The sequence below is a fragment of the Salminus brasiliensis genome, chromosome 1 (assembly GCF_030463535.1).
Source record: "Salminus brasiliensis chromosome 1, fSalBra1.hap2, whole genome shotgun sequence".
NCBI lineage: Eukaryota > Metazoa > Chordata > Actinopteri > Characiformes > Bryconidae > Salminus > Salminus brasiliensis.
In genome coordinates, this window is record NC_132878.1 from 39,404,199 (window position 1) to 39,426,553 (window position 22,355).

Below are 22,355 nucleotides of genomic sequence, written 5' to 3' on the forward strand. Positions count from 1 at the left end.
CGTGGAGTGTGAGGAGGGTAGCGATGCTCCGTGCTCAATGCTCAATGCTGCAAGCTGATCATAGGTTAATGAAGAAATGCAAAAGGATCCGTATATTCCAGAGCTTGCAGTGAGAATGCCTCTTGACTGGTCAGTCAAGTCAGGCACTACACAGACTGAGCCTGAATTTCACTTAGTGAAGTCCAAAAGCCAAAGAAACAAGCAGGACCTGAAAATACCTGCTTTAGCGGCCCGGGAGAACATGGAAGCTCCTCAAGTAGCTCAGCTGGCTCTGTATTTCAGTTCTCTCACGTTGCAGACTGGATGGGGCGATGTCATGTGACGACACTGGCGGTAGTATGTTTCCGATCATTTGCCCAGCCCTGCTCCGAGTCTTTTAAAATATACAGGACTTTTTTTTTTTTTTTTGCACAAGATTTGCACTGAATTGCTAATAACACTCATTTTTATTAATATGCATTCCTAGTCCCCTGCATTGGCAGGCTGGGGTTGTAAAAGAGCCTGGGTTCCTTAATCCTTAATAATAAGTATTATCCAACTACTTACAGACAAAAATTATTATCACTGTCCAGTTACTTGTGGACACACATCCTTGCTCTGATACATGTGCACACACACACATGCAGAGACGTATACTTTGACAGGTTACATCAGTGACATCAATTAGTGTCTCATAGAGCTCTCAAAGACCTGTGCGAGTATGTGTGTGTGTGAGCGTGAGAGAGAGAGAAGCAGGTAAAGCTGTGTTCCTCTCTCTCTCTCTCTCTCTCGTATGCTCTCTCTCTCTCTCGTATGCTCTCTCTCCCTCTCTCCCGTCAGATAGGCAGGGATGAGTGGGATTAAACGGATGGTCTAAGGCTCGCTTTGCTAAGGTGTCAAGATTCACATGAAAGTATTTTAGTCCTACAAGAAGTACTACAGCCTCCTTCCCCAGCAGCTCAATGATAAGCTACCAGCTCGCTGCTGGTTAGTGGTTCTCCTGACTCAGACTAAATCTGCAATGTCTAAAATCCAACCGAATTGTCTTATATTTGTTTTCAGTGGAAGCTACAAGCTTCATTGGCTTAAAACCGAAAGAGTAAGAGCCATTTCTGTTGGGTTAGTGAGGCTGAAAGGGAGTTTTCCTCATTTTCCATCATCAGTAGAATGGCGTAGTTTGGTAACACGCGTGACTTAATCATCAGGATGTAATCAAAGCTCTTCAGAGAGGTTTGAGTGGCTAGAGTAACATTAAGAGTAAGGCATGTTCATAGTGGTGGTGATAGAAACCACTGATTCTGAGTGAGTTTAGTCCCTTTAAAAGCTTCCTCTCACACAAAATTATGTCATAAAGTGGTTACGAATTCACTGCCTGACGCCTGAAGCTTTGTTTTTCTTACTACAGTTTAGACAGAAAAACCTTCGTGGCATGAAGGTCCATGTGGGACACTGTAAGGCAAAATAGTAACCAATGAAAACTTCTTCTTTGATGTATTTTCCATTATTTTACAGTCCAAGCCCTGGTTGCTTTCACTAATACAGTAAGGAAATCAGAGTAGGTCAGACCAGTGACAGTAGAAACTACTAGAAGGAATTAATGGTTAGCTTATTACAGTGTTTGTGCTACGTCTAATTTGCAGCAGAGCGCCGCCGCTTCAGAATTTCATGAAATGTCATGAAATCGCAATCACAAAACTTTTCATTTAATCCGGCTGGGCGATGTGGTAGAAATATTATATCACAATATTTAAAGACATTTTCACCATTCACGATATTAATTGTGATACATATGATTGCAGAAAAGCAAGATTCTTAACTACAGTTCAGATCCCCTCTCGTACTGAGTACAGTGATTTTTATTCTCTGCTGCTCTGCATCTAATTAAACCAGTCTAATTACACTGTTTGTAATAAAATGTGCATTTCATCATCATTTGCCCCTATTTACCCCTATTGGAGGGTTAGAGATATTGTGTTTCTGTACTGGGGTCACTGTATTAACTTTTGTTGTTTTACAATACAATATCTTATATAATGTGGATTTAAATATGAGAAACTTTCATTCTAAAGTATGTTCAGATGTTAATATTTCAAGATTTTGTGAGTAAGATGCATTATTAAATTCTAAATCTGAGAATGTAATGACTTAACACAAGTTATTCACTTTGAGATTTCTCTACTTATGAATAGACTTGATGATATTGTCAGTTTGTTCTACGGTCATCTACAGCTCCCATCATTATTCAAACATGTGAAAGTGCATGACCAGCATATGATAATCCAAATATATACAACCATATGGGTTTTATATTATCGAAAACATTGATGCCAAGCATTGATTGTACAGTAGTGCAACAGAAAGCAGGATACAATACTACAGGGGAATATTTTGTGTAGTTAAATAGGTTGAAGTACAATGTGATTTTGGTCCTTTTTTTTATTCTTATTATCATTTGTATCATCGGCATGTACATTCTGCGTGTATTTGGACAGTACTTCGCTAAACTCACCCTGAAGACCATAGAAATGACACTACATGCAATATAGCGCTGTTCTGAAGAATGTAAACAGCTGTCAGTGAAAGATAGCCAAGCCGTACTACAGCCTCCACACGGCAGAGTTAGTTTTAAATAGGGATGCACTGATCCGATACTAGGATCGGATATTGTTCCTGATACCAACAAAATTAGCTGGATCGCGTATCTGGTAATTAGTCTGATCCAAAAGAGGGATTCATTTACGGAACCCCATTCAGATGTGATACACATATCATAGCAAACAGCAGGACTCCCCCTATCTAACCAACATGGTGCCCTCAACCTGTCATCAACTGTCAGTGGGAAATGTCGGTTGTGTTCTATATAAAGAGAACCGAGAAGGGAGGAGCTGCTAGCTCCTCTTTAGTCTCACAGAATCCCAATTTCAGAATAAAAATTCTGAGCCCAGACAACAACACTGTGCTGAGTTGTTCATTTTAGTGACCAATAAACAGACATTGGGTTCATTTATATCCGAGCTCATTTGTTATGGTTTGTTTTATAGTATAGTAAGTTAGTAATGATTACATCTATCCTGATACCCTCCCAGATGGTCAGATATATGGATTATTAATTCAACAATGGTATTGGATCAGTATCAAGTATTGGCCAATATGCAAAGTTCATGTATCAGTTCGGTGCATCCCTAGTTTTAACGCAGAGTTCGGTCTTAACCTCTCCAGTGAAACAATGGGAGAAGCGCATATATATATATATATATATATATATATATATATATATATATATATATATATATATATATATATATATTGTGTGTGTGTGTGTGTGTGTGTATATATATATATATATATATATTATTATTATTATTTTTTTTTTTTAAATCCACAGATTCATCACAAATCTACTGTATGAAAATATAACACTATTATAATCAATATATGTTTATGTATTTAGGGTAGAAAGCTCATTTGGCTTAAACAGCAAGAACTGCACTGAATTAATCATGTTTGCCCACTACAGCTTGCTCTGCTACAATGACCTCCTATAGAGCCAGTTCTAATATTTCCCAACAAGTGTTTGTGTGTGTTTGTGTGTGTTTGTGTGTGTTTGTGTGTGTTTGTGTGTGTGTGAGAGAGAGAGGGCGAGAGATGCAGAGCGTCTGTGCGTTTCCATGTTGCTGGTGTGTGTCTGTTATCCAGTCATTGTGTCCTTCACATGTGCATAATCAGCAGTGGGAGCAGCTCCAGCATAATGAAGTTTCCCCACAGCTGAATAACTGCACTTCTAAATTTCACAGGGTGCCATTCATTATTCACACGCACCTCTTCATTATTCATGACTCGTGATTTCTGCTTGCTCAGCACAGGCTCGGCATACTGGTACGTCCCTGTTTTCAGTCACTTGCAGTGTTATGTGTGCATTCTCGCGCCATGTCACTGAGCTAGGTGTGTGAACTGTATGAAACTGGTATGTAAAAGCTTTTAGGGGTTTAGGGCTTTACACGGAGAACAGGACTGATCTGATGTCGGTCACATTTTGTTTTGCAGACGGAGCCAGAAAAAAGCAAGCTCCGAGCTCCCCTGCGTCCCTCGAAGTTAGATACAGCTAGTGTCTGGAGATGCTCCAACCACTCTGTGCTGGCCATCTGAGTGTGTACTGTGTGTGTGTATATGAGAGCATCACGCCAACGCTCCTGCCGAGCACCGTATTGAGCCGTGAAACTGGGCCTCAGCTAAACACTGATGCAACGGAGGAAGAAGGACGTCAAATATAGTGACCTGAAAAGAGCGCAGCTCTGGAAGAACGACACGGCCAAGCTAACCTGACTGCTTCTACTTGTATTTAGATCTGCCTGGCACATCCAGTCAGATTCCTGGACAGCTCAGCTCTGTTGGTCTGCCCAGATCAAGATTTAGAACCTAGATGGACCACCATGACTATTGTCTATCCACGTTTAAGGCTGGTTCACACCTAGTGGCGTGGCCCCGGACTGTCCACATTGCTCAATTTCCATATCTCTAGTGCCAGAGACACTGGTGATGGTTCGTCCACAGTTACATGGCTTTGACCTCATGTCCACAGAAGGTATACAGCAGCCTTTAGTAAGCATTGGTAGCAAAGCTCTGTAAATCCACTGTTCTTGTAGCCACTAAGATGCCTTGCTGTTATAGCTAGCTAGTTTTTGTTTACGGTTTTATCAAATTTATATATTATATGAATTTAATATTAAAAAGCTCAGTTTAACTGTTTGGAAGGGCAATTGATCGTTTAGACCATTTAATCAATCAACCAATCGACAAAACAATCATTAGTGGCAGCCCTACAACCTGGCTTGTGACTGACTCGCTCATTGACATTTAGGCTAGTAGCCTGAGTGCCTGAACATGCTTCACAAGAATGGCCTGTGGTGCTTCACATCAGCGACACTGTGTGTCCTGCGGTTTTACAATGACTGCTTTAGTAAAGATATGATCCTATGCGAATTTGAAGATTATGGGAAGAGCCTGTTGGCTCTTGATATTGGCTGACCAGGCCAGTGTGTTCTTAATGTCCTTCAGTTTGTTGTGTAGATAATGAAATGTGCAGCACTGTTGTGAAATAGTGTGACGGCTCTGTGGGCTAGCTGTTCAACCTCAACACCTAAGCTCAAAAAATGTGTCCATCTGCCGCCGTCATAGTCAGTGTACTGGTTCCTATAGATTTGGTCACTAAGCTGGAAATCAGAACAATCTCGCCTCAAGAAATCTAATTTACCTCACAGTGAGAATAAAGCCTTGAGCCACGGTCACACTGGGCTTCTGGCTGGGAATTCTTCACAGTCATTTCAATGGGATTCAGTATGATTAGTGATTCCGTGTTAGCGACTTCCTAAGAGAATACAAATTGACTGTGAAACTTTGCGTCCGATTGCATGCCTGCTCTTGCTGTGCTGACCACTAAAGGGGTGGCTCAGCTCTTGAAGGCCCAGAAACCGAGGAAATGCTATGTTAGCTGGGCCTAAGCATGATCGTTTCTTCTCCACTGCCAGTCCCAATCTGCCAGTCCCAGTTCATTACTCATTTTTCGGTGATTTTACGTGCTTAGCTGAGAGGATCTAGCTCACAAATCACTTTTGAGTTGTTGGAGTTGAAATGATAAGCTGGTCTACAAGCATGAACAACCTGACCAAGCTTGACCACCAGCAGCAAGTCCAATGTAAGATGCACTACGATTTGTAAGAGCTGGCTAACCAGATTCCTTACCTGCATAAGCACTGCCCTCTTGCCAGAATCAGGTTATCAAATGTCTAGAGTGATCGCAGCTGTAGGGCTTAATTAGGGGCAGGTCAATCGCACACTAAGGGTATTGATGGGCATTGGCGGGTATTGAGGGGTATTGGTACATTCTTAGTAAAAAGGGTTGTAGTAGTTCTAATAAGGGATCGATTTATAGCAAAATAATTATAAATATATTATCTTATATATAAGTTATCCATCATAGACAAGAACAAACGTATGAATCCTGGAACCCTGATTTTGCCAGCTCCTGACAACTTGACTTGGACCATTTAAAAGCTTCAAGAGCACACAGTAAAATAAAAAAATAAAACAATTTTGGATGAAAAAGAACTGTCTAGGCATGCTCCTACCCTTCTAATGAGCAAAACGGCCTGTTTCACAGTAGAACTAAACACAAGCATTTTCCGTTGTTTATGTGAAGGCGCCTTAAAAAGAAAGTTAACCCGAAATCACATCTGATCCCTGTTAGATGTGGATTCGGATGTTTTTTAACCTGTAGTTTCCAGTGAAGTTGCCAAATTAGGAATGACAGTCTGTTTTCGTGAAAGAAATGACCGTATCAAAGTTTGCTAAAATTCATAACGTTGCTCGTGCTCAGAATATATTCTGTGGTGTCCCAGTGGATGAGTACATCATGGTGTAATGTTAAGGTGCAGACCCAGTTAGTGTTGCCTGTGTTACATTTACAGCACTTAAAAGTGGTGTAAAGGTGGTTTAAAGGTTTAGTAACTTTACATAGAAACGTGTTCCTGAATGTGAAATTGCTGAATAAGCACTTTTTCTTTCTAAACTGGCATTTTTTCCCACTGCTCTAAAATGTGAATTTTAGCTGTTTGGCTGTGCATCACTACTGACTGTATTTCTGCATTTTGGCAATTTTAAATTTTTCATAGCTCTGAAACTTTGCAGACAAAATGTTCCTCAACTCGTGAATGCTGTTCTTTCAAGCATATTATATCTTATCTGGAATAAGCTATAAAAAATACAACCTATAGAAAGTGGAACACCGTAAATATCAGAATTTATCTATCCAATATGCATGTCAAATCTAGTACTGGTATCGGTACTCTGTATCGGCAGATACTTGAATATCTGGTATTGGTATCGGTACTCTGTATCGGCAGATACTTGAAAATCTGGTATTGGTATTGGTACTCTGTATCAGCAGATACTTGAAAATCTGGTATTGGTACTCTGTATCTGCAGATACTTGAATATCTGGTATTGGTATCGGTACTCCGTATCGGCAGATACTTGAATATCTGGTATTGGTATCGGTACTCTGTATCGGCAGATACTTGAATATCTGGTATTGGTATCGGTACTCTGTATCGGCAGATACTTGAATATCTGGTATTGGTATCGGTACTCTGTATCGGCAGATACTTGAATATCTGGTATTGGTATCGGTACTCTGTATCGGCAGATACTTGAATATCTGGTATTGGTATCGGTACTCTGTATCGGCAGATACTTGTATATCTGGTATTGGTACTCTGTATCGGCAGATACTTGTATATCTGGTATTGGTACTCTGTATCGGCAGATACTTGTATATCTGGTATTGGTATCGGTACTCTGTATCGGCAGATACTTGAATATCTGGTATTGGTATCGGTACTCTGTATCGGCAGATACTTGTATATCTGGTATTGGTACTCTGTATCGGCAGATACTTGAAAATCTGGTATTGGTACTCTGTATCGGCAGATACTTGAAAATCTGGTATTGGTATCGGTACTCTGTATCGGTGATACTTGAATATCTGGTATTGGTATCGGTACTCTGGATCAGCAGATACTTGAAAATCTGGTATTGGTATCGGTACTCTGTATCGGCAGATACTTGAATATCTGGTATTGGTATCGGTACTCTGTATCGGCAGATACCTGAAAATCTGTTATTGGTATCGGAAAGGAAGAAGTGCTTATGCGAGCCTTACTGAAGATTAGGACCCCCCTGTTTGCACTGAGGGGTAAGAAAGGGAAGTATTTATTATACCCCCATACTATTTTACTTTATGATTTGATCAGTTCCAATTTCCAGTTGTAGAGTGATTCCTGAAGGGATCGTCCGGGGATATTCTTCGAGTTCTGAGCGCCACAGGGTGGCACTGATAATGACCGGACTCATTGTACAACACAGGGAGGAACTGCTGAATATGGATTATGGGAAGAGGGGGTGCAGATTTCAGTGGGAAACCAGTGAGAGATGATCAGTGATGAATGACACTGGAGGAGGGCACACAAGACTGTGACATACATGAGAACAGGTTTGGAAACCTGTTCATTATTTGACTTGTTTCATGCAAAGCATAGCAAGACACTAATATTCCCAAACCATGAGCATAATTCAACTTTTTTGCATGCAGTGTGAACTAATATCATCAACAGTAGTAGAAGTGGTGATGGTGGTGGTGGTGGTAGTAGTAGTAATAGTGGTAGTGGAGGTAGTAGTAGTAGTAACAGAAGCAGTATTGGTGGTGGTAGTACTAATAGTAGTAATAGTAAGGGTAGTGGTGGTTGTAGTAATAGTGGTGGTGGATGTAGTAGTAAAGTATTAGCAGTGGTAGTAGTATTATTGGAGGTAGAGTGGTAGTATTAGTAATAGTAGTAGCAGTATTAGTAATAGTAGTAGTAATAGTGGTAATAATGGTGTTGGAGGGAGTAATAGTGGTAGTAGTAGTAATAGTGGAGGTGGTAGTAATAGTAGTGGTGGTAGTAGTAATAGCGGAGGAGGTAGTTTTAGTAATAGTAGTAATACTAGTAGTAGCAATAGTGGAGGAAGTAGTATTAGTAGTAATAGCAGCAGCAGTAGTATTAATAGCAGCAGCAGTAGTAGTAGCAGCAGTAGTAGTAGCAGCAGTAGTAGTAGCAGTAGTAGTATTGGTGGTGGTATTAGTAGTAGTAGTAGTAGCAGTGGTAGTAGTAGCTTTATTAGTAATAGCAGTAGTAGTGGTAGTAGTAGCAGTGGTAGCAGTTGTAGTAGCAGTGGTAGCAGTAGTAGTAGTAGTGGTAGTAGTAGTAGCAGTAGTAGTAGTATTGGTGGTGGTATTAGTAGTAGTAGTAGTAGCAGTAGTAGTGGTAGTACTAGTAGTAGCAGTGGTAGTAGTAGTAGCTTTATTATTATTATTAGTTGTAGTGGTAGTAGTAACAGTGGTAGTAGTAATAGTAGCAGTGGTAGTAGTAGCTTTATTAGTAATAGCAGTAGTAGTGGTAGTAGTAGTAGCAGTAGTAGTAGTGGTGGTGGTATTAGTAGTAGTGGTGGTAGTAGTAGTAGCTTTATTATTAGTAGTAGTAGTAGCAGTAGTAGTAGTAGCTTTATTATTATTATTAGTAGTAGTAGTAGTAGTAGCTTTATTAGTAATAGTAGTAGTAACAGTGGTAGTAGTAGTAGTAACAGTGGTAGTAGTAGCAGTAGTAGTAGTGGCAGTGGTAGTAGTAGTAGTAGTAATATTAGTAGCAGTAGTAGTGGTTGTGGTATTAGTAGTAGCAGTAGTAGTGGTAGTACTAGTAGTAGCAGTGGTAGTAGTAGTAGCTTTATTATTAGTAGTAGTAACAGTGGTACTAATAGCAGTAGTAGTAGTTGTAGTAACAGTGATAGTAGTATTAGTAGCAGTAGTAGTAGTAGCAGCAGTAGTAGCAGTTGTAGTAACAGTGATAGTAGTAGTAGCAGCAGTAGTAGTAGTAGTAGCAGCGGTAATAGTTGCTGTATCATCACGTCCAGAAGCTTCAGTAGATTTGGGGATGTATCATTGTCAAATCAAAATGGTTACAAATGCCCCTCAACTCAGTTTACCCATTTACTGTAGCTGCATATTTTTTATACGATTGAAGATGGTTGAACTTTTAAAGGCTTGTGTTGAGAGAGGACTCCTTTTTTTCCTACATCCAGACCAGTGCTTGTGGTTTTACACTGCTACACTCTCAAAAGTGCATTCGTCTTTGTAATGAGGGGTTTATGCACTGCGGCCCTACTACAGCATCCCTCTATACACCGCTGTGGGCAGACTGTTTTGCGGACAGTCTGATCACGCACAGCATTGACATTCTCAGTCACATGAGGAATGCTTTCCTTCCATATCACACTAATGGATGTACACAGGCGTATTCCTGTTCAGACACTGCCCAGCTGAGCAGAGTTGGTGACTGAAGCCCCAGCTGTCTATGCCCTAATAACAAACCTTCTCTGAGCCAAAATCCAGATCAGCTGGTCCTGCTCAGCACTGCTAGGATGGGTATGAGGGTAAATTGATTGATTGCACTTAAAGCATCTGCACTTGTTTCTCTACTCATCCATCTAATCGGTCCCACATCTGTATATGGACATTCAGTATAATATAATATTGCATTCTATAAACAGCAGCAATATCACAATGCTGTATTTTGCTGTGTGTGTGTGTAGACGTACCTGCTCTAGGGCTGCTAGCAGTGTGTCAGGTGTCCAGTCAGCCTGCTGTCCCTATTCTGGCTTTCAGCGAGGCATCGTGGGCCACGGGGCTGGCAGGGCACATAGGGGGCTGGGTTGATATGTGTCAGGTGTGCCAAGAGATAAGCACAGAAACATCTCCTCCAGGAGCAAAGCAGCCTGGGATCTCAGAGTTCCTCCTAGTTACTTATTCATTCAGTGTAGACTCGTCAGTGTATCTCCAGACCAAGGTCGAACGAGACTGACTTAAAAACGAGGATGGGAAAAATCAGCTTGGTATGCATGCAGGGTATGAGGTCGGGAACTGTCCTCTCCTCTCAAGATTCAGCTGATAAAAGCTCTACAAGACGTAACTAAGCCCCTAGTAAGTCATTCGGGTTTCAGTCCCAGTTGCAGCATGGTCAGGACATCTCCAAAACATCGGGCAGGTCTTACGGGTGTTGGGTGTTCCCAATATGCAGTGATGAGATCCACGGAGGCCCCACCTCACAGCTTACAGGACTTAAAGGATATGCTGGCAACGTCTCGATGTCAGATACAATTAGACGCCTTCGATGGGCTTGCGAAGACCATGCCTCACCGGGTCACAGCTGTACTAGGCTGTCTTAATGGGATTTTACCCTTCCCTACAATCATTAAAACCCAATATTTTCTTCATAAATTCATACAAATATTGTCCCTAATTATAGACTCATACACTCATGAACACTTGTAAAACACACTTGTAAATATTATTATGTAGATTATCCGTCTGGTAAATGACCAGCCATCTGTTTTCTGTTCAGACAGCACACAACGCTGTAAGCATCCAGTGGTTCTATGTGTTGACTTGTTGGAAAGTGGTGTGCCAACAATTACATAATACTGGTTGATTGGTTTCCATATATGATAATGAAGTTACCATCAGGGAGCAGTATGATACCAATATGACTTGGATTATAATAACATTGTTTATCATGCTAATTCTGCAGAGAGTTGTTTGTCTAAATTTACATTATTATCCATGTTGGCGCAATTATGTGCCTTTAACAGGACAATAATTATACTGATGCAATAATAATAATATAAAAAGAAATCATATGTTATATAATGTATATAATTAAGAAATGATATAATGAAAAATCCAATCTTTGAAAAGTATTTTTTTGGGCATACTCTGCTCTCATATGTGTAGAGAATAAAATTCTACAGCTGTTCTACAGTTGTTTCGTTGTGCTGCTTCACACACACACACACACACACACACACACACACTAGGGAAGCCCCTCCTTCAGCTACATTATTCTACTACTTTTTTCAGTCTCTTGCTGGTGCCCAGGAATGCTAACGTGCTCAGGATGGAAAATATGGCTTGGATTGCTGTGTAAAGAATAGTGTGTGTGTGTGTGTGTGTGTGTGTGTGTGTGTGTGTGTGTGTGTGTGTGTGTGTGTGTCTTTGTTAGGTCTCGTGCAGTATGTCAGCTCTTGGAGTAAATGGAGCCATAGCTATTCTGGGCTGGCCAATGTTCTCTGCTCTCCCTGTTGTTTTGACCGGTGGGAGACCTCAGGAGACCCTTGGTGGCTAATTGAAACCAGCTGTAGGCTGTAGGCCCACTTCACACCTCCTGTCTCTCAGCGCTGCTGTGATGCTGGATTGGTAGTTTGCCACTGATTTCTATTAGCAGCACCGCAGATTAAGCAAAGAGCGTTGATGCTGGTGTAGAACAGCGTCATTAGCACAGCTCACAGTAGCCTCGGACTCCAGCTGAAATGCCCGTCCACTCTGCATCCACTGGATCAGATGCAGACATGTTAGCACAACAGCCCTGCCTCACCTAAACAGTCATTAAGGTTAGAGTTTACCAGTAGACTCTATGTCTATAAAGCCATTCTGATCATATTGTCATGATGACAAATCCGTAATGTAATTCTGACTAGTCATATGTTACCATTCATTTACACTGAAGAGGTTTAAAATCAAATTTTTCACAATCTTAATTAATATACCATGCTATTCTTTATCAATATTCACCTACAGGCCAAATACGCTTGGGGCACAGTGTATTTGAGTGGTTAAAGTGGTATTTGCCATATTGCGGTATTGATGCAGTGGATGCAATACATTTCTTACACAATATACTAATCATAATATTACATCTAAAAATCTGTCCCATAGCGATAACTTTTTAAGCTGTATGTTGTGTGCCTACACCAGTATGATTCCAGGGTCATTGTGTTCTCACAACAGTGGAACAGTATTAGAGAGTGCAGTCAGAGAGTGTTCAGAGTGTTTACCATAATGCACCTTGCCACTATGATCCGAGGATCTCTGGTTCTAATGCCAGGTCATGCATTTCCACATCAGCAGCCAGAATCAGAGGGAGCGCAGCTGGCCGTGCTTTCTTCGGGGTGGGTTGTAGGGATGGCACTTCTTTCCCACTCATAGTGTGATGTTGATCAGCACAAGTGTTAGCTGTTAGCTGCTGGGGAGCCGGTGCCTTCCTCCGAGCCTAGTGATGCTGCAACAGCGGCAGTTGGAAAAGAGGCAGTGGCTGTCTTTACATGTCAGAGGAGGAATATGCTTGTCTTCCCCGGCCTAGTGTTAAGGGCGTTGCCAGTGATCGGGGGAGATGAATGAAGATTGGGTCATTGGCCTTCCAAATTGGTTTAAAAATGGACAAATTATTATTTTAAAGTTAAAATGCAGCATACATGTTTAAGTAATTAAATGTATTGGTAGAAATAAAACTGTAAACCTTAAAACTGACCAGAGCAGTCAAATGAGATCCAAAAGTAGGCCAAAAGTCTAAAATGTCTGTTTTTAAACACAAGCAGATTTTGTATCTTGTATGTTGATGTATTATGTCTGAAGTAGCGTCTCTCTTTCCCTGTCTGTATCCCTCTGCCTTTACCACCACCACCACCATATGGACCTCTTTTGAGACTTTTCCAAAGCGCTCTCATCCCTCATCTGCACGTAGTAACTGTCTCGCTTCAGAACAGCCGGCTCACTGGCGCTCGGGCCTTGTTTTCTTTTCCGAAGCCTGCAAACAGTAAATTCCAGTATACCTGGCTTCCTCGCAGGCTTCATCCTCTCCTGTACGCTTTCATTTGATTTTCATTTGTCTTCCCGTTTTTGTCTGAGAGTTTCCGACAGAGCTTTAGCCACCGTTTTCTCTCTGCTTCCTTTAATGATGGGCAGCAGAGACAGCCAGTATTGGCAGCACCATCATCCTTTGCCTCTGACAGCATTTTGGAATCACTGTCAGTGCATGATTACGGTTAAGGGGATTTACGCAGCAGAGTCGAGGTTTTCTACTGAGGCCTGATGGGCCATGTTCTGTAAGTGCAGATTGGCTTAGCCTCTTAACATTGTAAAAAGCTTATCAGTTCATGTGTGTTGAAGTTCAGTTTACCCTGTGACAGGCATTTATTTGAGGTCATTGTATGGATAAGTGTGGTTATTTAACTAAACGCATGTCAGGTCGTATAAAGGTTTTATGTGTGGGGTGCAGCAATCTATAGCAATTTATAGGCTCTAAGAATCTTCCCAGGCCGCCTTCCTGAAATCCCAACTTTCCAGGAAGAAGAGAACCCAGATGCCCAGATCCGAGGAGCTGTAGATCTATCTTGCTTCGGATATTTTGTGATTCCACCTTAAGGAAAATGGTATCAGTGGGAAAGTCACAAGGCAAAAACCTTGTGACCGGGGGCTCATTAAATCTGGTGGAAAGCTAACATTCCACAGCATTCCACAGTAAGATAATACCAACAGTCAAACATGGCGGTGGTAGTGTCACTCCTAGATGGCCTCTTTAGAGTAACCTAATCAAATCTTGAGCAAGACGGGTAGCTCATGCCGGATCGCCCTCTGTTGTGGCTGAATTTGGACCCTATATGTACCCTAAGCCTCTATGTAAGCCCACACTTCTTTTCTTTCACAGCCACACCACTGTCGTAATCAACAGCAGTTTTATAGGCCCTAAAATAGAACCCTGTGGGACTCGAGATGCAAGATATGCTGAACGAAATGTTCTCCAAATAAACCACAATCGTTTCTGCATTAGGATTAATAACTGAATAATACACCTAGGGTTTAAGTTTGTGAAGCTTGACATGTGTGACGTAGATGTAAAAAACGTCTGCTTGTCTTGAATTATATTGTAAGTGGAGGGATCTGATTGTGACAAATATGCAAAAGCAGATACATGTTGGCACACTTCCAGTATTGGAAATGCTGAGCTACGCTTGGGTGTGGCACTCAGGGACAGGATTTTAATACCCTTGCTTTCAGTGTGTAGTGTGTAACATGTTGGTGAGTGTGTGTGTGTGTGTGTGTGTGTGTGTGTGTGTGTGTGTGTGTGTGTGTGTGTGTTTGAATGAGTGGGAACACGCCCACACTGAAGCATGCTGTGCTAGTTACCCAATGGGGGCAGGGTCAAGAGTGTGTTCATGCTGAATGGAGCCGTAGCCCTCTTTTCAGCTCTCATTATGCCTCCTGTATGAGGAGTAAACGCACCATTAGCGTAGCATTAGCGTAGCCCTCGCCATATTGTCCTCATTGCATTGAGCTGTGACCGAGAGCGCGCGGCCACGTGCCCCCCGTCTATTGTGCTCAGCAGTACACCCCGCCTCCTCCGTCTCTCTCCCCTTTTCTTACTTAACCCTCCTCCTGCCTCGCACCCTGCTGCTCCTGAGGGTGGGGGAGTGGTCAGCTGAAGCGCATTGCTGTTTCAGTGAGTAGATATGCATGTGATCATTTCTCTACCCCCCCCCCCCCCCCACACACACACACACACACACACACACACACTGCTTTTCTTACAGCTCACATCTGCATTTCTCAAACCCTGCTTTTATAGCCCCACAGTCGCACCACCCATCTGCCTTTCTCTCATTCTCTCCCCCGGCTTCTCCCTGTCTTTCTCTCCTATATCCCCTGTGTCTTTCAGTCTCTCTCTCTCCCTCTCTCTCTCTCTCTCTCTCTCTCTCTCCCTCTCTCTCTCTCACACACACACACACACACACACACACACACACACACACACACACCCTTTTCTTCCCCTTCTCTGTTTCTGTCACTCTCTCTGCCCTCTCCCCCACCTCTCTCCCTCTCTCTCTCTCAGAAACACAGAGTGTGACACAGGAGAGAAGGCTGTCAACCTTGTGTGTGTGTGATTGTGGTTGTAGTGGGGGAGGGTCAGTGACCAGCATCAGGCCCTGGGTTGCCGTGGAGATAGTGGAATATGAATTAGACCCTGAGAGATCAAACACATGAAGATTTTTTTCCCCCCTTTTTTTCCCTCACCCTCTGTGTTGTCTCTCTCTCTCTCTCTCTCTCTCTCTCTCTCTCTCTCTCTCTCTCTCTCTCTCTCTCTCTCTCTCTCTCTCTCTGCTGTCAGCTCGATCCACCACTGTGTGTGATTTATAGAGGAATCTAATCAAGAAGAGCTGAAGCGGACTAAGGCAGGCTGCCCAGTGTACCGTCCATGCTCTTCAACACTGGAACAATGGAACCAGCATCAAAAAGGAATGGAATGAAAAGAGGAGGATGTGTGTCCTTCATTTAGGCCTACTACACACACACACACACACACACTCACTCAAGCGCTCTGCCCATGAAGCACTTCTTAGAGAATGTCATCAAATTTCAAAGCATATCAGGACAGAAAGTTTTATTTAGACCCTTATAACATGTCCAAAGTAAAAATTCCGGGTTTGGTTCGAATCCCTGCCATCAGCAGCCGGAGTCAGGGAGAGCACAATCGGGTGGGTTGTTGGCACTTCATCCCTACATCACTGTTAGTGTGATGTTGGTCAGCACAGGCATCTGTTAGCTGCTGTATCAGAGCTGGGAGGAGACGTGGTAGTTTGCACTCTCCTAGTGATGGGGGGGGATTTCACATGAACGGGGCCTTCCAAAGTGGGTGGAAAATTGGGGGAATATAGAATAAATGAATGCATAGATATATGAATTACAAGGCTTCCTTAGCGGGACACATGATTTTGTCCAATGGGATTTGATCATATCCTGAAAATCGCTTGTTCCAAAACAAATGGATCCTCTAACCATGGAATCAGACCCGGCCGCAGCACCTCCTGCCCTCACGCTGGAGGAGGGGGATGAAATATAATTGTGAAGGCCGAGCGAACCAAGGCCAAACTGCAAGGGTGTGCGATTTCACCCGTACTGCAATTCCCTTGGCCTGGATGGAGTGTTTGTTTGCGTGCTACGATTTTCTCCAATCCGACTGAATTCATTCCGATTACAGATTTAGACGCCCAGACTCTGTGGAGTAGCACTTAGTGTACGCATTACCATGACAACAAGCATCACGTGCGTCTAGTCTACAGTAAGAGGAGCAGCTATATGTTAGCTAGCTGAGGTTTGAAAACCCTAAACCCGTGGATGAAGGTGCGCAGTAAAGACTGGTGGGAAGAGTCGGACCAGTACCGGCTGTAATTTGCCGATTTTGCAGGGTACATGCGGAGAACGTACCTAATGCCTAACGGACTCTCCAGAAGTCTTATAGGTAAGAAGTTACAACTGGTTGGACTGGAAGTGACATTAACAGGCCTGGATTAACCTGCCTCTCCTCTGAGGGCTCGCGCACCCTCCTCGGCCTGTCCCGCGGCGGACGCTGCAGCTTAAACGCTGCTGCCAGGCCGCAGCCCTTTCTGCATAATTAGATTTCTACTCCTGTGCTGCCAAGCCCCTCTCTGCATGACACTCTGTGTGTGTCTCTCGTTTTCCTCTCCTCTCTTTCTCTCTCCATTTCTCTCTTTCTCTCCCTCCCTCTACCTTCCATACCTTCTATAATCTGTTCCTGTGTCTCTTTGACTCCTTTTTGCTCACTGTGGCGCTCTTGCTTTCTAATCCCTCTCTCCTCCAGCTCCCTTTCCTCCTTTATCTCGCTGTGTAGAGTGGAAAGTGCTGCTCTCTGACAGGGCTTGTTTAGACCGTTTTTGGTCCCTCCGCTGGATTCAAAGGGCTTCATGCGTCACTCTCGATGAAAAAAAAGTAGCTAAAATGCATGACAGGACATTGTGTAGGAGGGAGCAACATTAAAGCATCCATATGTTCTGCGGTGAAGGCATGGAGAGTGAGCGAGCGAGCAGAGAGGGAGTGAGGGACAGAGGGAGGAGGAAAGAAGGAAAGGAGGAGAGCGATAAGAGAGGAGGATGGGTGAGGAGTATGTGTGTGTGTGTGTGTTGCTCCGTGATAGATTAGTCATCCTGCCCACAGTCACACATTTTTGAGGGGAACGGCCAGCGTACTCTAAATTAGGCCGTGTGGGGAGCTGCCTTGAATGATCATATGTGTGGTCAGTGGTGGAAAGGTCACCGTGCACAGGGTCTGCTGAGGAGATGGTATAATACTGTAATATAACACTTATGTTATATAAGCTCCCCGAACAACAAAGTACTCGCCTTTCGTGTTTTAGGCTCCTGCAGATGGCGCTGCTTGATGATGATGGGGCTGTACCCATACCTGCTGGTACCTGCTGGATGGGTGGAAAATAGGTCGCAAAGCAGATACAGTCAATGATTGGCTAAAAGGAGTGTGATTGTCTTTGGGAAGTAGTGAAGGAAGTAGCTGATTCTGAAGGTGTATGGAAGCATACGGTCATACGGGTCTACCAGCAGTGGCAGAAACCTACAGGGTTCTAGTCAGAATTGTGGCGGAAAAACAAAACCACAGATTCAGGCTGAACTGTGCAATTCTTTGATGAAAGAGTGACTGCACGTTGATGTGGCCTACATCTAGGGCTGGGCGTATCCACTTTTTTCATACCCTCATACCATCTCTAAGTATTACCATATTACCAGGGGCTGTCAGTTGCTTCAGTTACCAGTGTGACTGGTTCTACATTTGCGTGGGTTCTGTACAGCTGTTATGCATTATTACACATTATGACGATATTTTATTGTATTGTGATAAATACTGTTTTCGTGATGCACAGTATGCTTTTCTAAGCATATTGAGGATGTCATCAGTGCTTAAAGAGCACTGGTCAGCTGCACATTTTATTTCATGAATGTGAGATTTTGAATAAAACTCACTGTATTTAGTATGGGACAGTATTTGAATAGTAGTTTTTAAGTTTGTGATCATAAAGACTATACCTGTCTCAGAAATGTATATATCAGAGAATTTCTACAGATCCCTCCTGTCTTTGTATATTTTGTGTGTATTTTGTATTTATTTAATATCATTTTTATATAACTTTATTTTAATATGTTTAGTATGTATATAGTTTTGTCCTCCTGTAGAGTATCAACCTGAGCCTCACCACAAGCATTTCAATGCATAAATGTCCTGACATGTTGACAAATAAATGACAAATAAACCTGAAACTTGAAATATAAATATTGTGGAAATGTCTTTAGAGATCGTAATACAATATTTTTACCATATTGCCCAGCCCTAATTATATGCTAGTTGGTACATTTCACCCAGAGGTGACTAATATTTTGTACGGTGAGTTTAAGTAGTCCATAGAAAGTATTGGGAGCTATTGAACAAACCATTATTGGTGAAACATTTAGATTGATAAACAAAATAAATCAGTAATAATAAATACCTTGTATCTGGTTGTTCCTTACAATATGTCAAAATATCTTGTTAAATAGACCAATAGAAATGTTTTTTTTTTTAAGGTTTTTTTTCTAATGTAAAGTTGCCATTTTGACATCCACAAGAAAAAAAGCTTTTAATGTTTGAATGTTTTTAATGTTTTAACATAATAGGAATCTGACAGTTGTTCTTTACATTGTGCCAAAACCTCATTAAGAATGGACCAATAGAAATTCTTATAAATGATTAGGAATAAAATCTTTTTGTAAGTTAAGAAGGTTTTTTCCTTCTCCCGTGAGGTCTCCTGTCAGGTGTTTCGCATGACAGCAACGTTGTCTTGCATAAATGATGCGTCTGTATCTATCGGATCAGATCGGACTCCCAGGAGACCTAGGCTGATGTTTTGTCTCATAAATTAGTACCACTATATATCAGCACTTGATTTGGTTACTTGTGTTAGGGGTCAATCATATACCTTAGGCCTTCAGTTCTGTTCTTGAAGTCCTAACCAATGGCAGAGCACGCTTGGCTGTATCTACCTAGACTTTCTCACAGCTTGCTAATGTGGCTTCTGATCGTCTGTCATCTTTAAAAACTGGTCAAAAATTGCATCCCATGGTTAAAACCAGTAGTAGGTTCAGTTCTTTCCTGCACTTTGTGTCCTTGTGATGAGGACGGAGCAGCGGTCACGTGGCATCACTGAAGACGAGGACGATAAGAAAAACGATTACACTAGTCCTCTAAAATCGATCAGTTATAACACAACGCAGGGTTCTTACGTCACCATGTACAGTCCTGTGTAATGGATGACCCACACGGAGGACGCTCCATCAGACATGTCCGAACCCATCAGGAGCTTGCTGAATTTTAATTTGCCAGAATGTTGCGCGGCGTAGACGTGACAAACTACCTACTTGTGGTGGTTTGAACCCTATTTATATCAGAGAAAGTGCACATACACACATTTCGAGAGCAGATAGGTATGTGTGTGTGTGTGTGTGTGTGTGTGTGTGTGTGTGTGTGTGTGTGTTAACTTGCAGCAGCTAGGCTAAATAAGAATTGAGCTAGATTTAGTGTGGCCTTGTCTCAGCAGTCTTATCTGTGGCTTTGCTCTGAATTAAGTCTAAATTACTGAATATTTCACACTTAATGTCATTATCTCTGTACTGCCTCGCCTCAGCAGGCAACGATTAGCCACAGAATGCGCGATAATGCTCGCCGAGACGTGTATGAGTGTGTGTGTGTGTGTGTGTGTGTGTGTGTGTGTACCTAGGTTATGTAGGACAATTACCCTCTCTTTCTCACACTATCTCTCCTTCTCTTTCTTCCCCACTTTGTAAAACTGGTTTAATGACCTGGAGACATTTCACAATGTTCGGTGTGATGACTATGCATTAATGTCGACCCTGCAGTTGAACAGATGATTGTGTGTGAGAGAGAGAGAGAGAGAGAGATTTCTTTTATTCTGCTGATTCTCTTTTCTGTAACTTGGGGGAGTCGAGTGGTCATATGGTATTTACTAAGTATTTTAAGAGGGGTTTTGTGGCTTGACGAGATCTTTGGTGTTATAGGAGCCCTTAAAGGCATTAAGTGAAAGGGCCAGATCCATAAAATGCACGACTAGATTTACTGTGACGTGAAAAGAGCATTCATAGCGTCAAGGTAACGTTTTGGCTTATTCGTGAATGAGAATTTATACCAGCATGTTTTGAAAAATGTCAATATTGCACTATGGTGGGCATCCTGGTAAGAAGCTGATGTGGGTTCCGTAGTGTTTTCTGTATTGGTTTTAGACACTTAACCCAGACGCAGTTGATCAGTCAAGATATGTTTGGTATCTGAAGTTTGAAGCTTCTTTGGTTTATAATGAGAAATGCGAGGCTAACACTGCTACCAAACACTGGATTTAGATGGTCACCAGTCTCATCTTGGTCCAATTTGCTGAAAATGCATCCAGGTTGTTTCATTTGCTTCAGGCATGAAAGCAAACGAAATTAGAAAACGGTACATTTCACAGCTTAAACCCTACAGCTGAATGGTTGGGCACTCAGTTTGAGTAACCACTCAAATTTCAAATAAATGTGTCTATATAAGCCTATATATAACATTTTACTAAATATTCTTGTTTATGTTGAGGTTTGAGTCATTTTAAAGCAGCAATATGCGATAATAGGTACTACTTGCTTCTGGGCTCACCCTGGGCTTTAAGACACTCCTCAAGAACAACATATAAAAGATACAGAGCCGTCACTGAGCGTCATGTGGACGAAGGTGGTAGAGTAATGTTACAGAATTGTACACACAGGTGACTCAACACAGTTACATAGTGTGGTTTCTGGTGCACCAAGCTGGGAGTAGCACAGATAGAGAGGCTATTCTCCTTATGACAGGTCAGTGGAGTATCACAAGGATTCTGACCAATGCTACATAGCGTTGCTTTAAGTCCTGTGAGTATAAGCAACGTTAGCTTAGCATCTTCTAAACTAAAATGACTCTGGTAATTGATAAATCATGTGACTAAGATTTAATAAAACTATTCTGTTAACCCTTATATTCTGAAGGCTCATTAGAATCTGATTGGATTGAATCATGAACTGTTAGTGCTAACCTCAGCATATCCGTGCAGTTTGTGTTGAGTAGTAAAACCGCCTGTATGTCTGGTATGTAGGATTTTACATCTCTTGTGACAGTGAAAGGGAGTCTCTCTCTCTCTCTCTCTCTCTCTCTCTCTCTCTCTCTCTCTCTCTCTCTCTCTGTCTCTCTCTCTGTCTCTCTCTCTCTCTCTCTCTCTCTCTCTCTCTCTCTCTCTCTCTGTCTGCACACATCCAGCTCACGTCCTTCAGCTCCTGAAAACTCAATTAAAAGTCTTATTGGCATGACCATATTATTTAAACCCTTTCCAACCCTAGGATTATTATTCAGTATTATTCAGTTATTCATCGTATTACGTATTATTCAGTAATTACACCTAATTCAGTGATCCCTTCTGAGAAACGTTGAGGTTCTACAGTTCTACAGTTCCAAGAGTAAAGCTTGGGCCCACACAGGCTTTAAGGCTTTGAGGGTTAAGGCAGTAGTGTGTGTGTGTGTGTGTGTGTGTGTGTGTGTGTGTGTGTGAGTATATGTAAGCATATGCCATATATCCACCACTTCCGAGGAGACTGATTATAGGGAATATATATATATTACCATATACGGAAATGGTGTGTGTGTGTGTGTGTGTGTGTGTGTGTGTGTGTGTGTGTGTGTGTGTGTGGACGCACATACATATGTGGGATAGTGGTCGCAAAAAGGGTCAGTACACCCACCTACCCAAACAGCAAGGTCCTAAGTGAGTTGTTTTGGTTTTTAACTCTCTCTCTCTCTCTGCAGGTTTAGCAGCGTAAGGTGAGGATGCCGCTGGTGAAGAGGAGCATCGAGCCCAGGCACCTGTGTCACACAGCTCTGCCCCGCGGCATCAAGAATGAGCTGGAGTGCGTCACAAACATCTCACTGGCCAACGTCATACGCCAGCTCAGCAGCCTCAGTAAGTGAACCAGTAGGAACTGCCACAAGTACCAGGGCAGAACCTGGTATCTACCACACATCAGTCCTTCACTCCTCTCCTCTCCGTTTC

The 22,355-nt window shown here is 42.3% G+C and overlaps 1 protein-coding gene across 3 annotated transcripts in view; it reads left to right on the forward strand.

The window, feature by feature from the left end:
* Window positions 1-22,355, forward strand: part of wasf1 (WASP family member 1) — a 102,364-nt gene that overhangs the window by 22,142 nt on the left and 57,867 nt on the right. For 2 of the 3 annotated variants that reach the window (XM_072679173.1, XM_072679188.1), the window contains exon 2: window positions 22,112-22,265. In XM_072679173.1, coding sequence (XP_072535274.1) covers window positions 22,133-22,265 — 133 coding nt within the window. In that variant the 5' untranslated portion in view covers window positions 22,112-22,132. Of the gene's footprint in view, window positions 1-15,646; window positions 15,715-22,111; window positions 22,266-22,355 lie in introns of those variants that run through there. The other variant, XM_072679179.1, reaches the window with a different exon arrangement.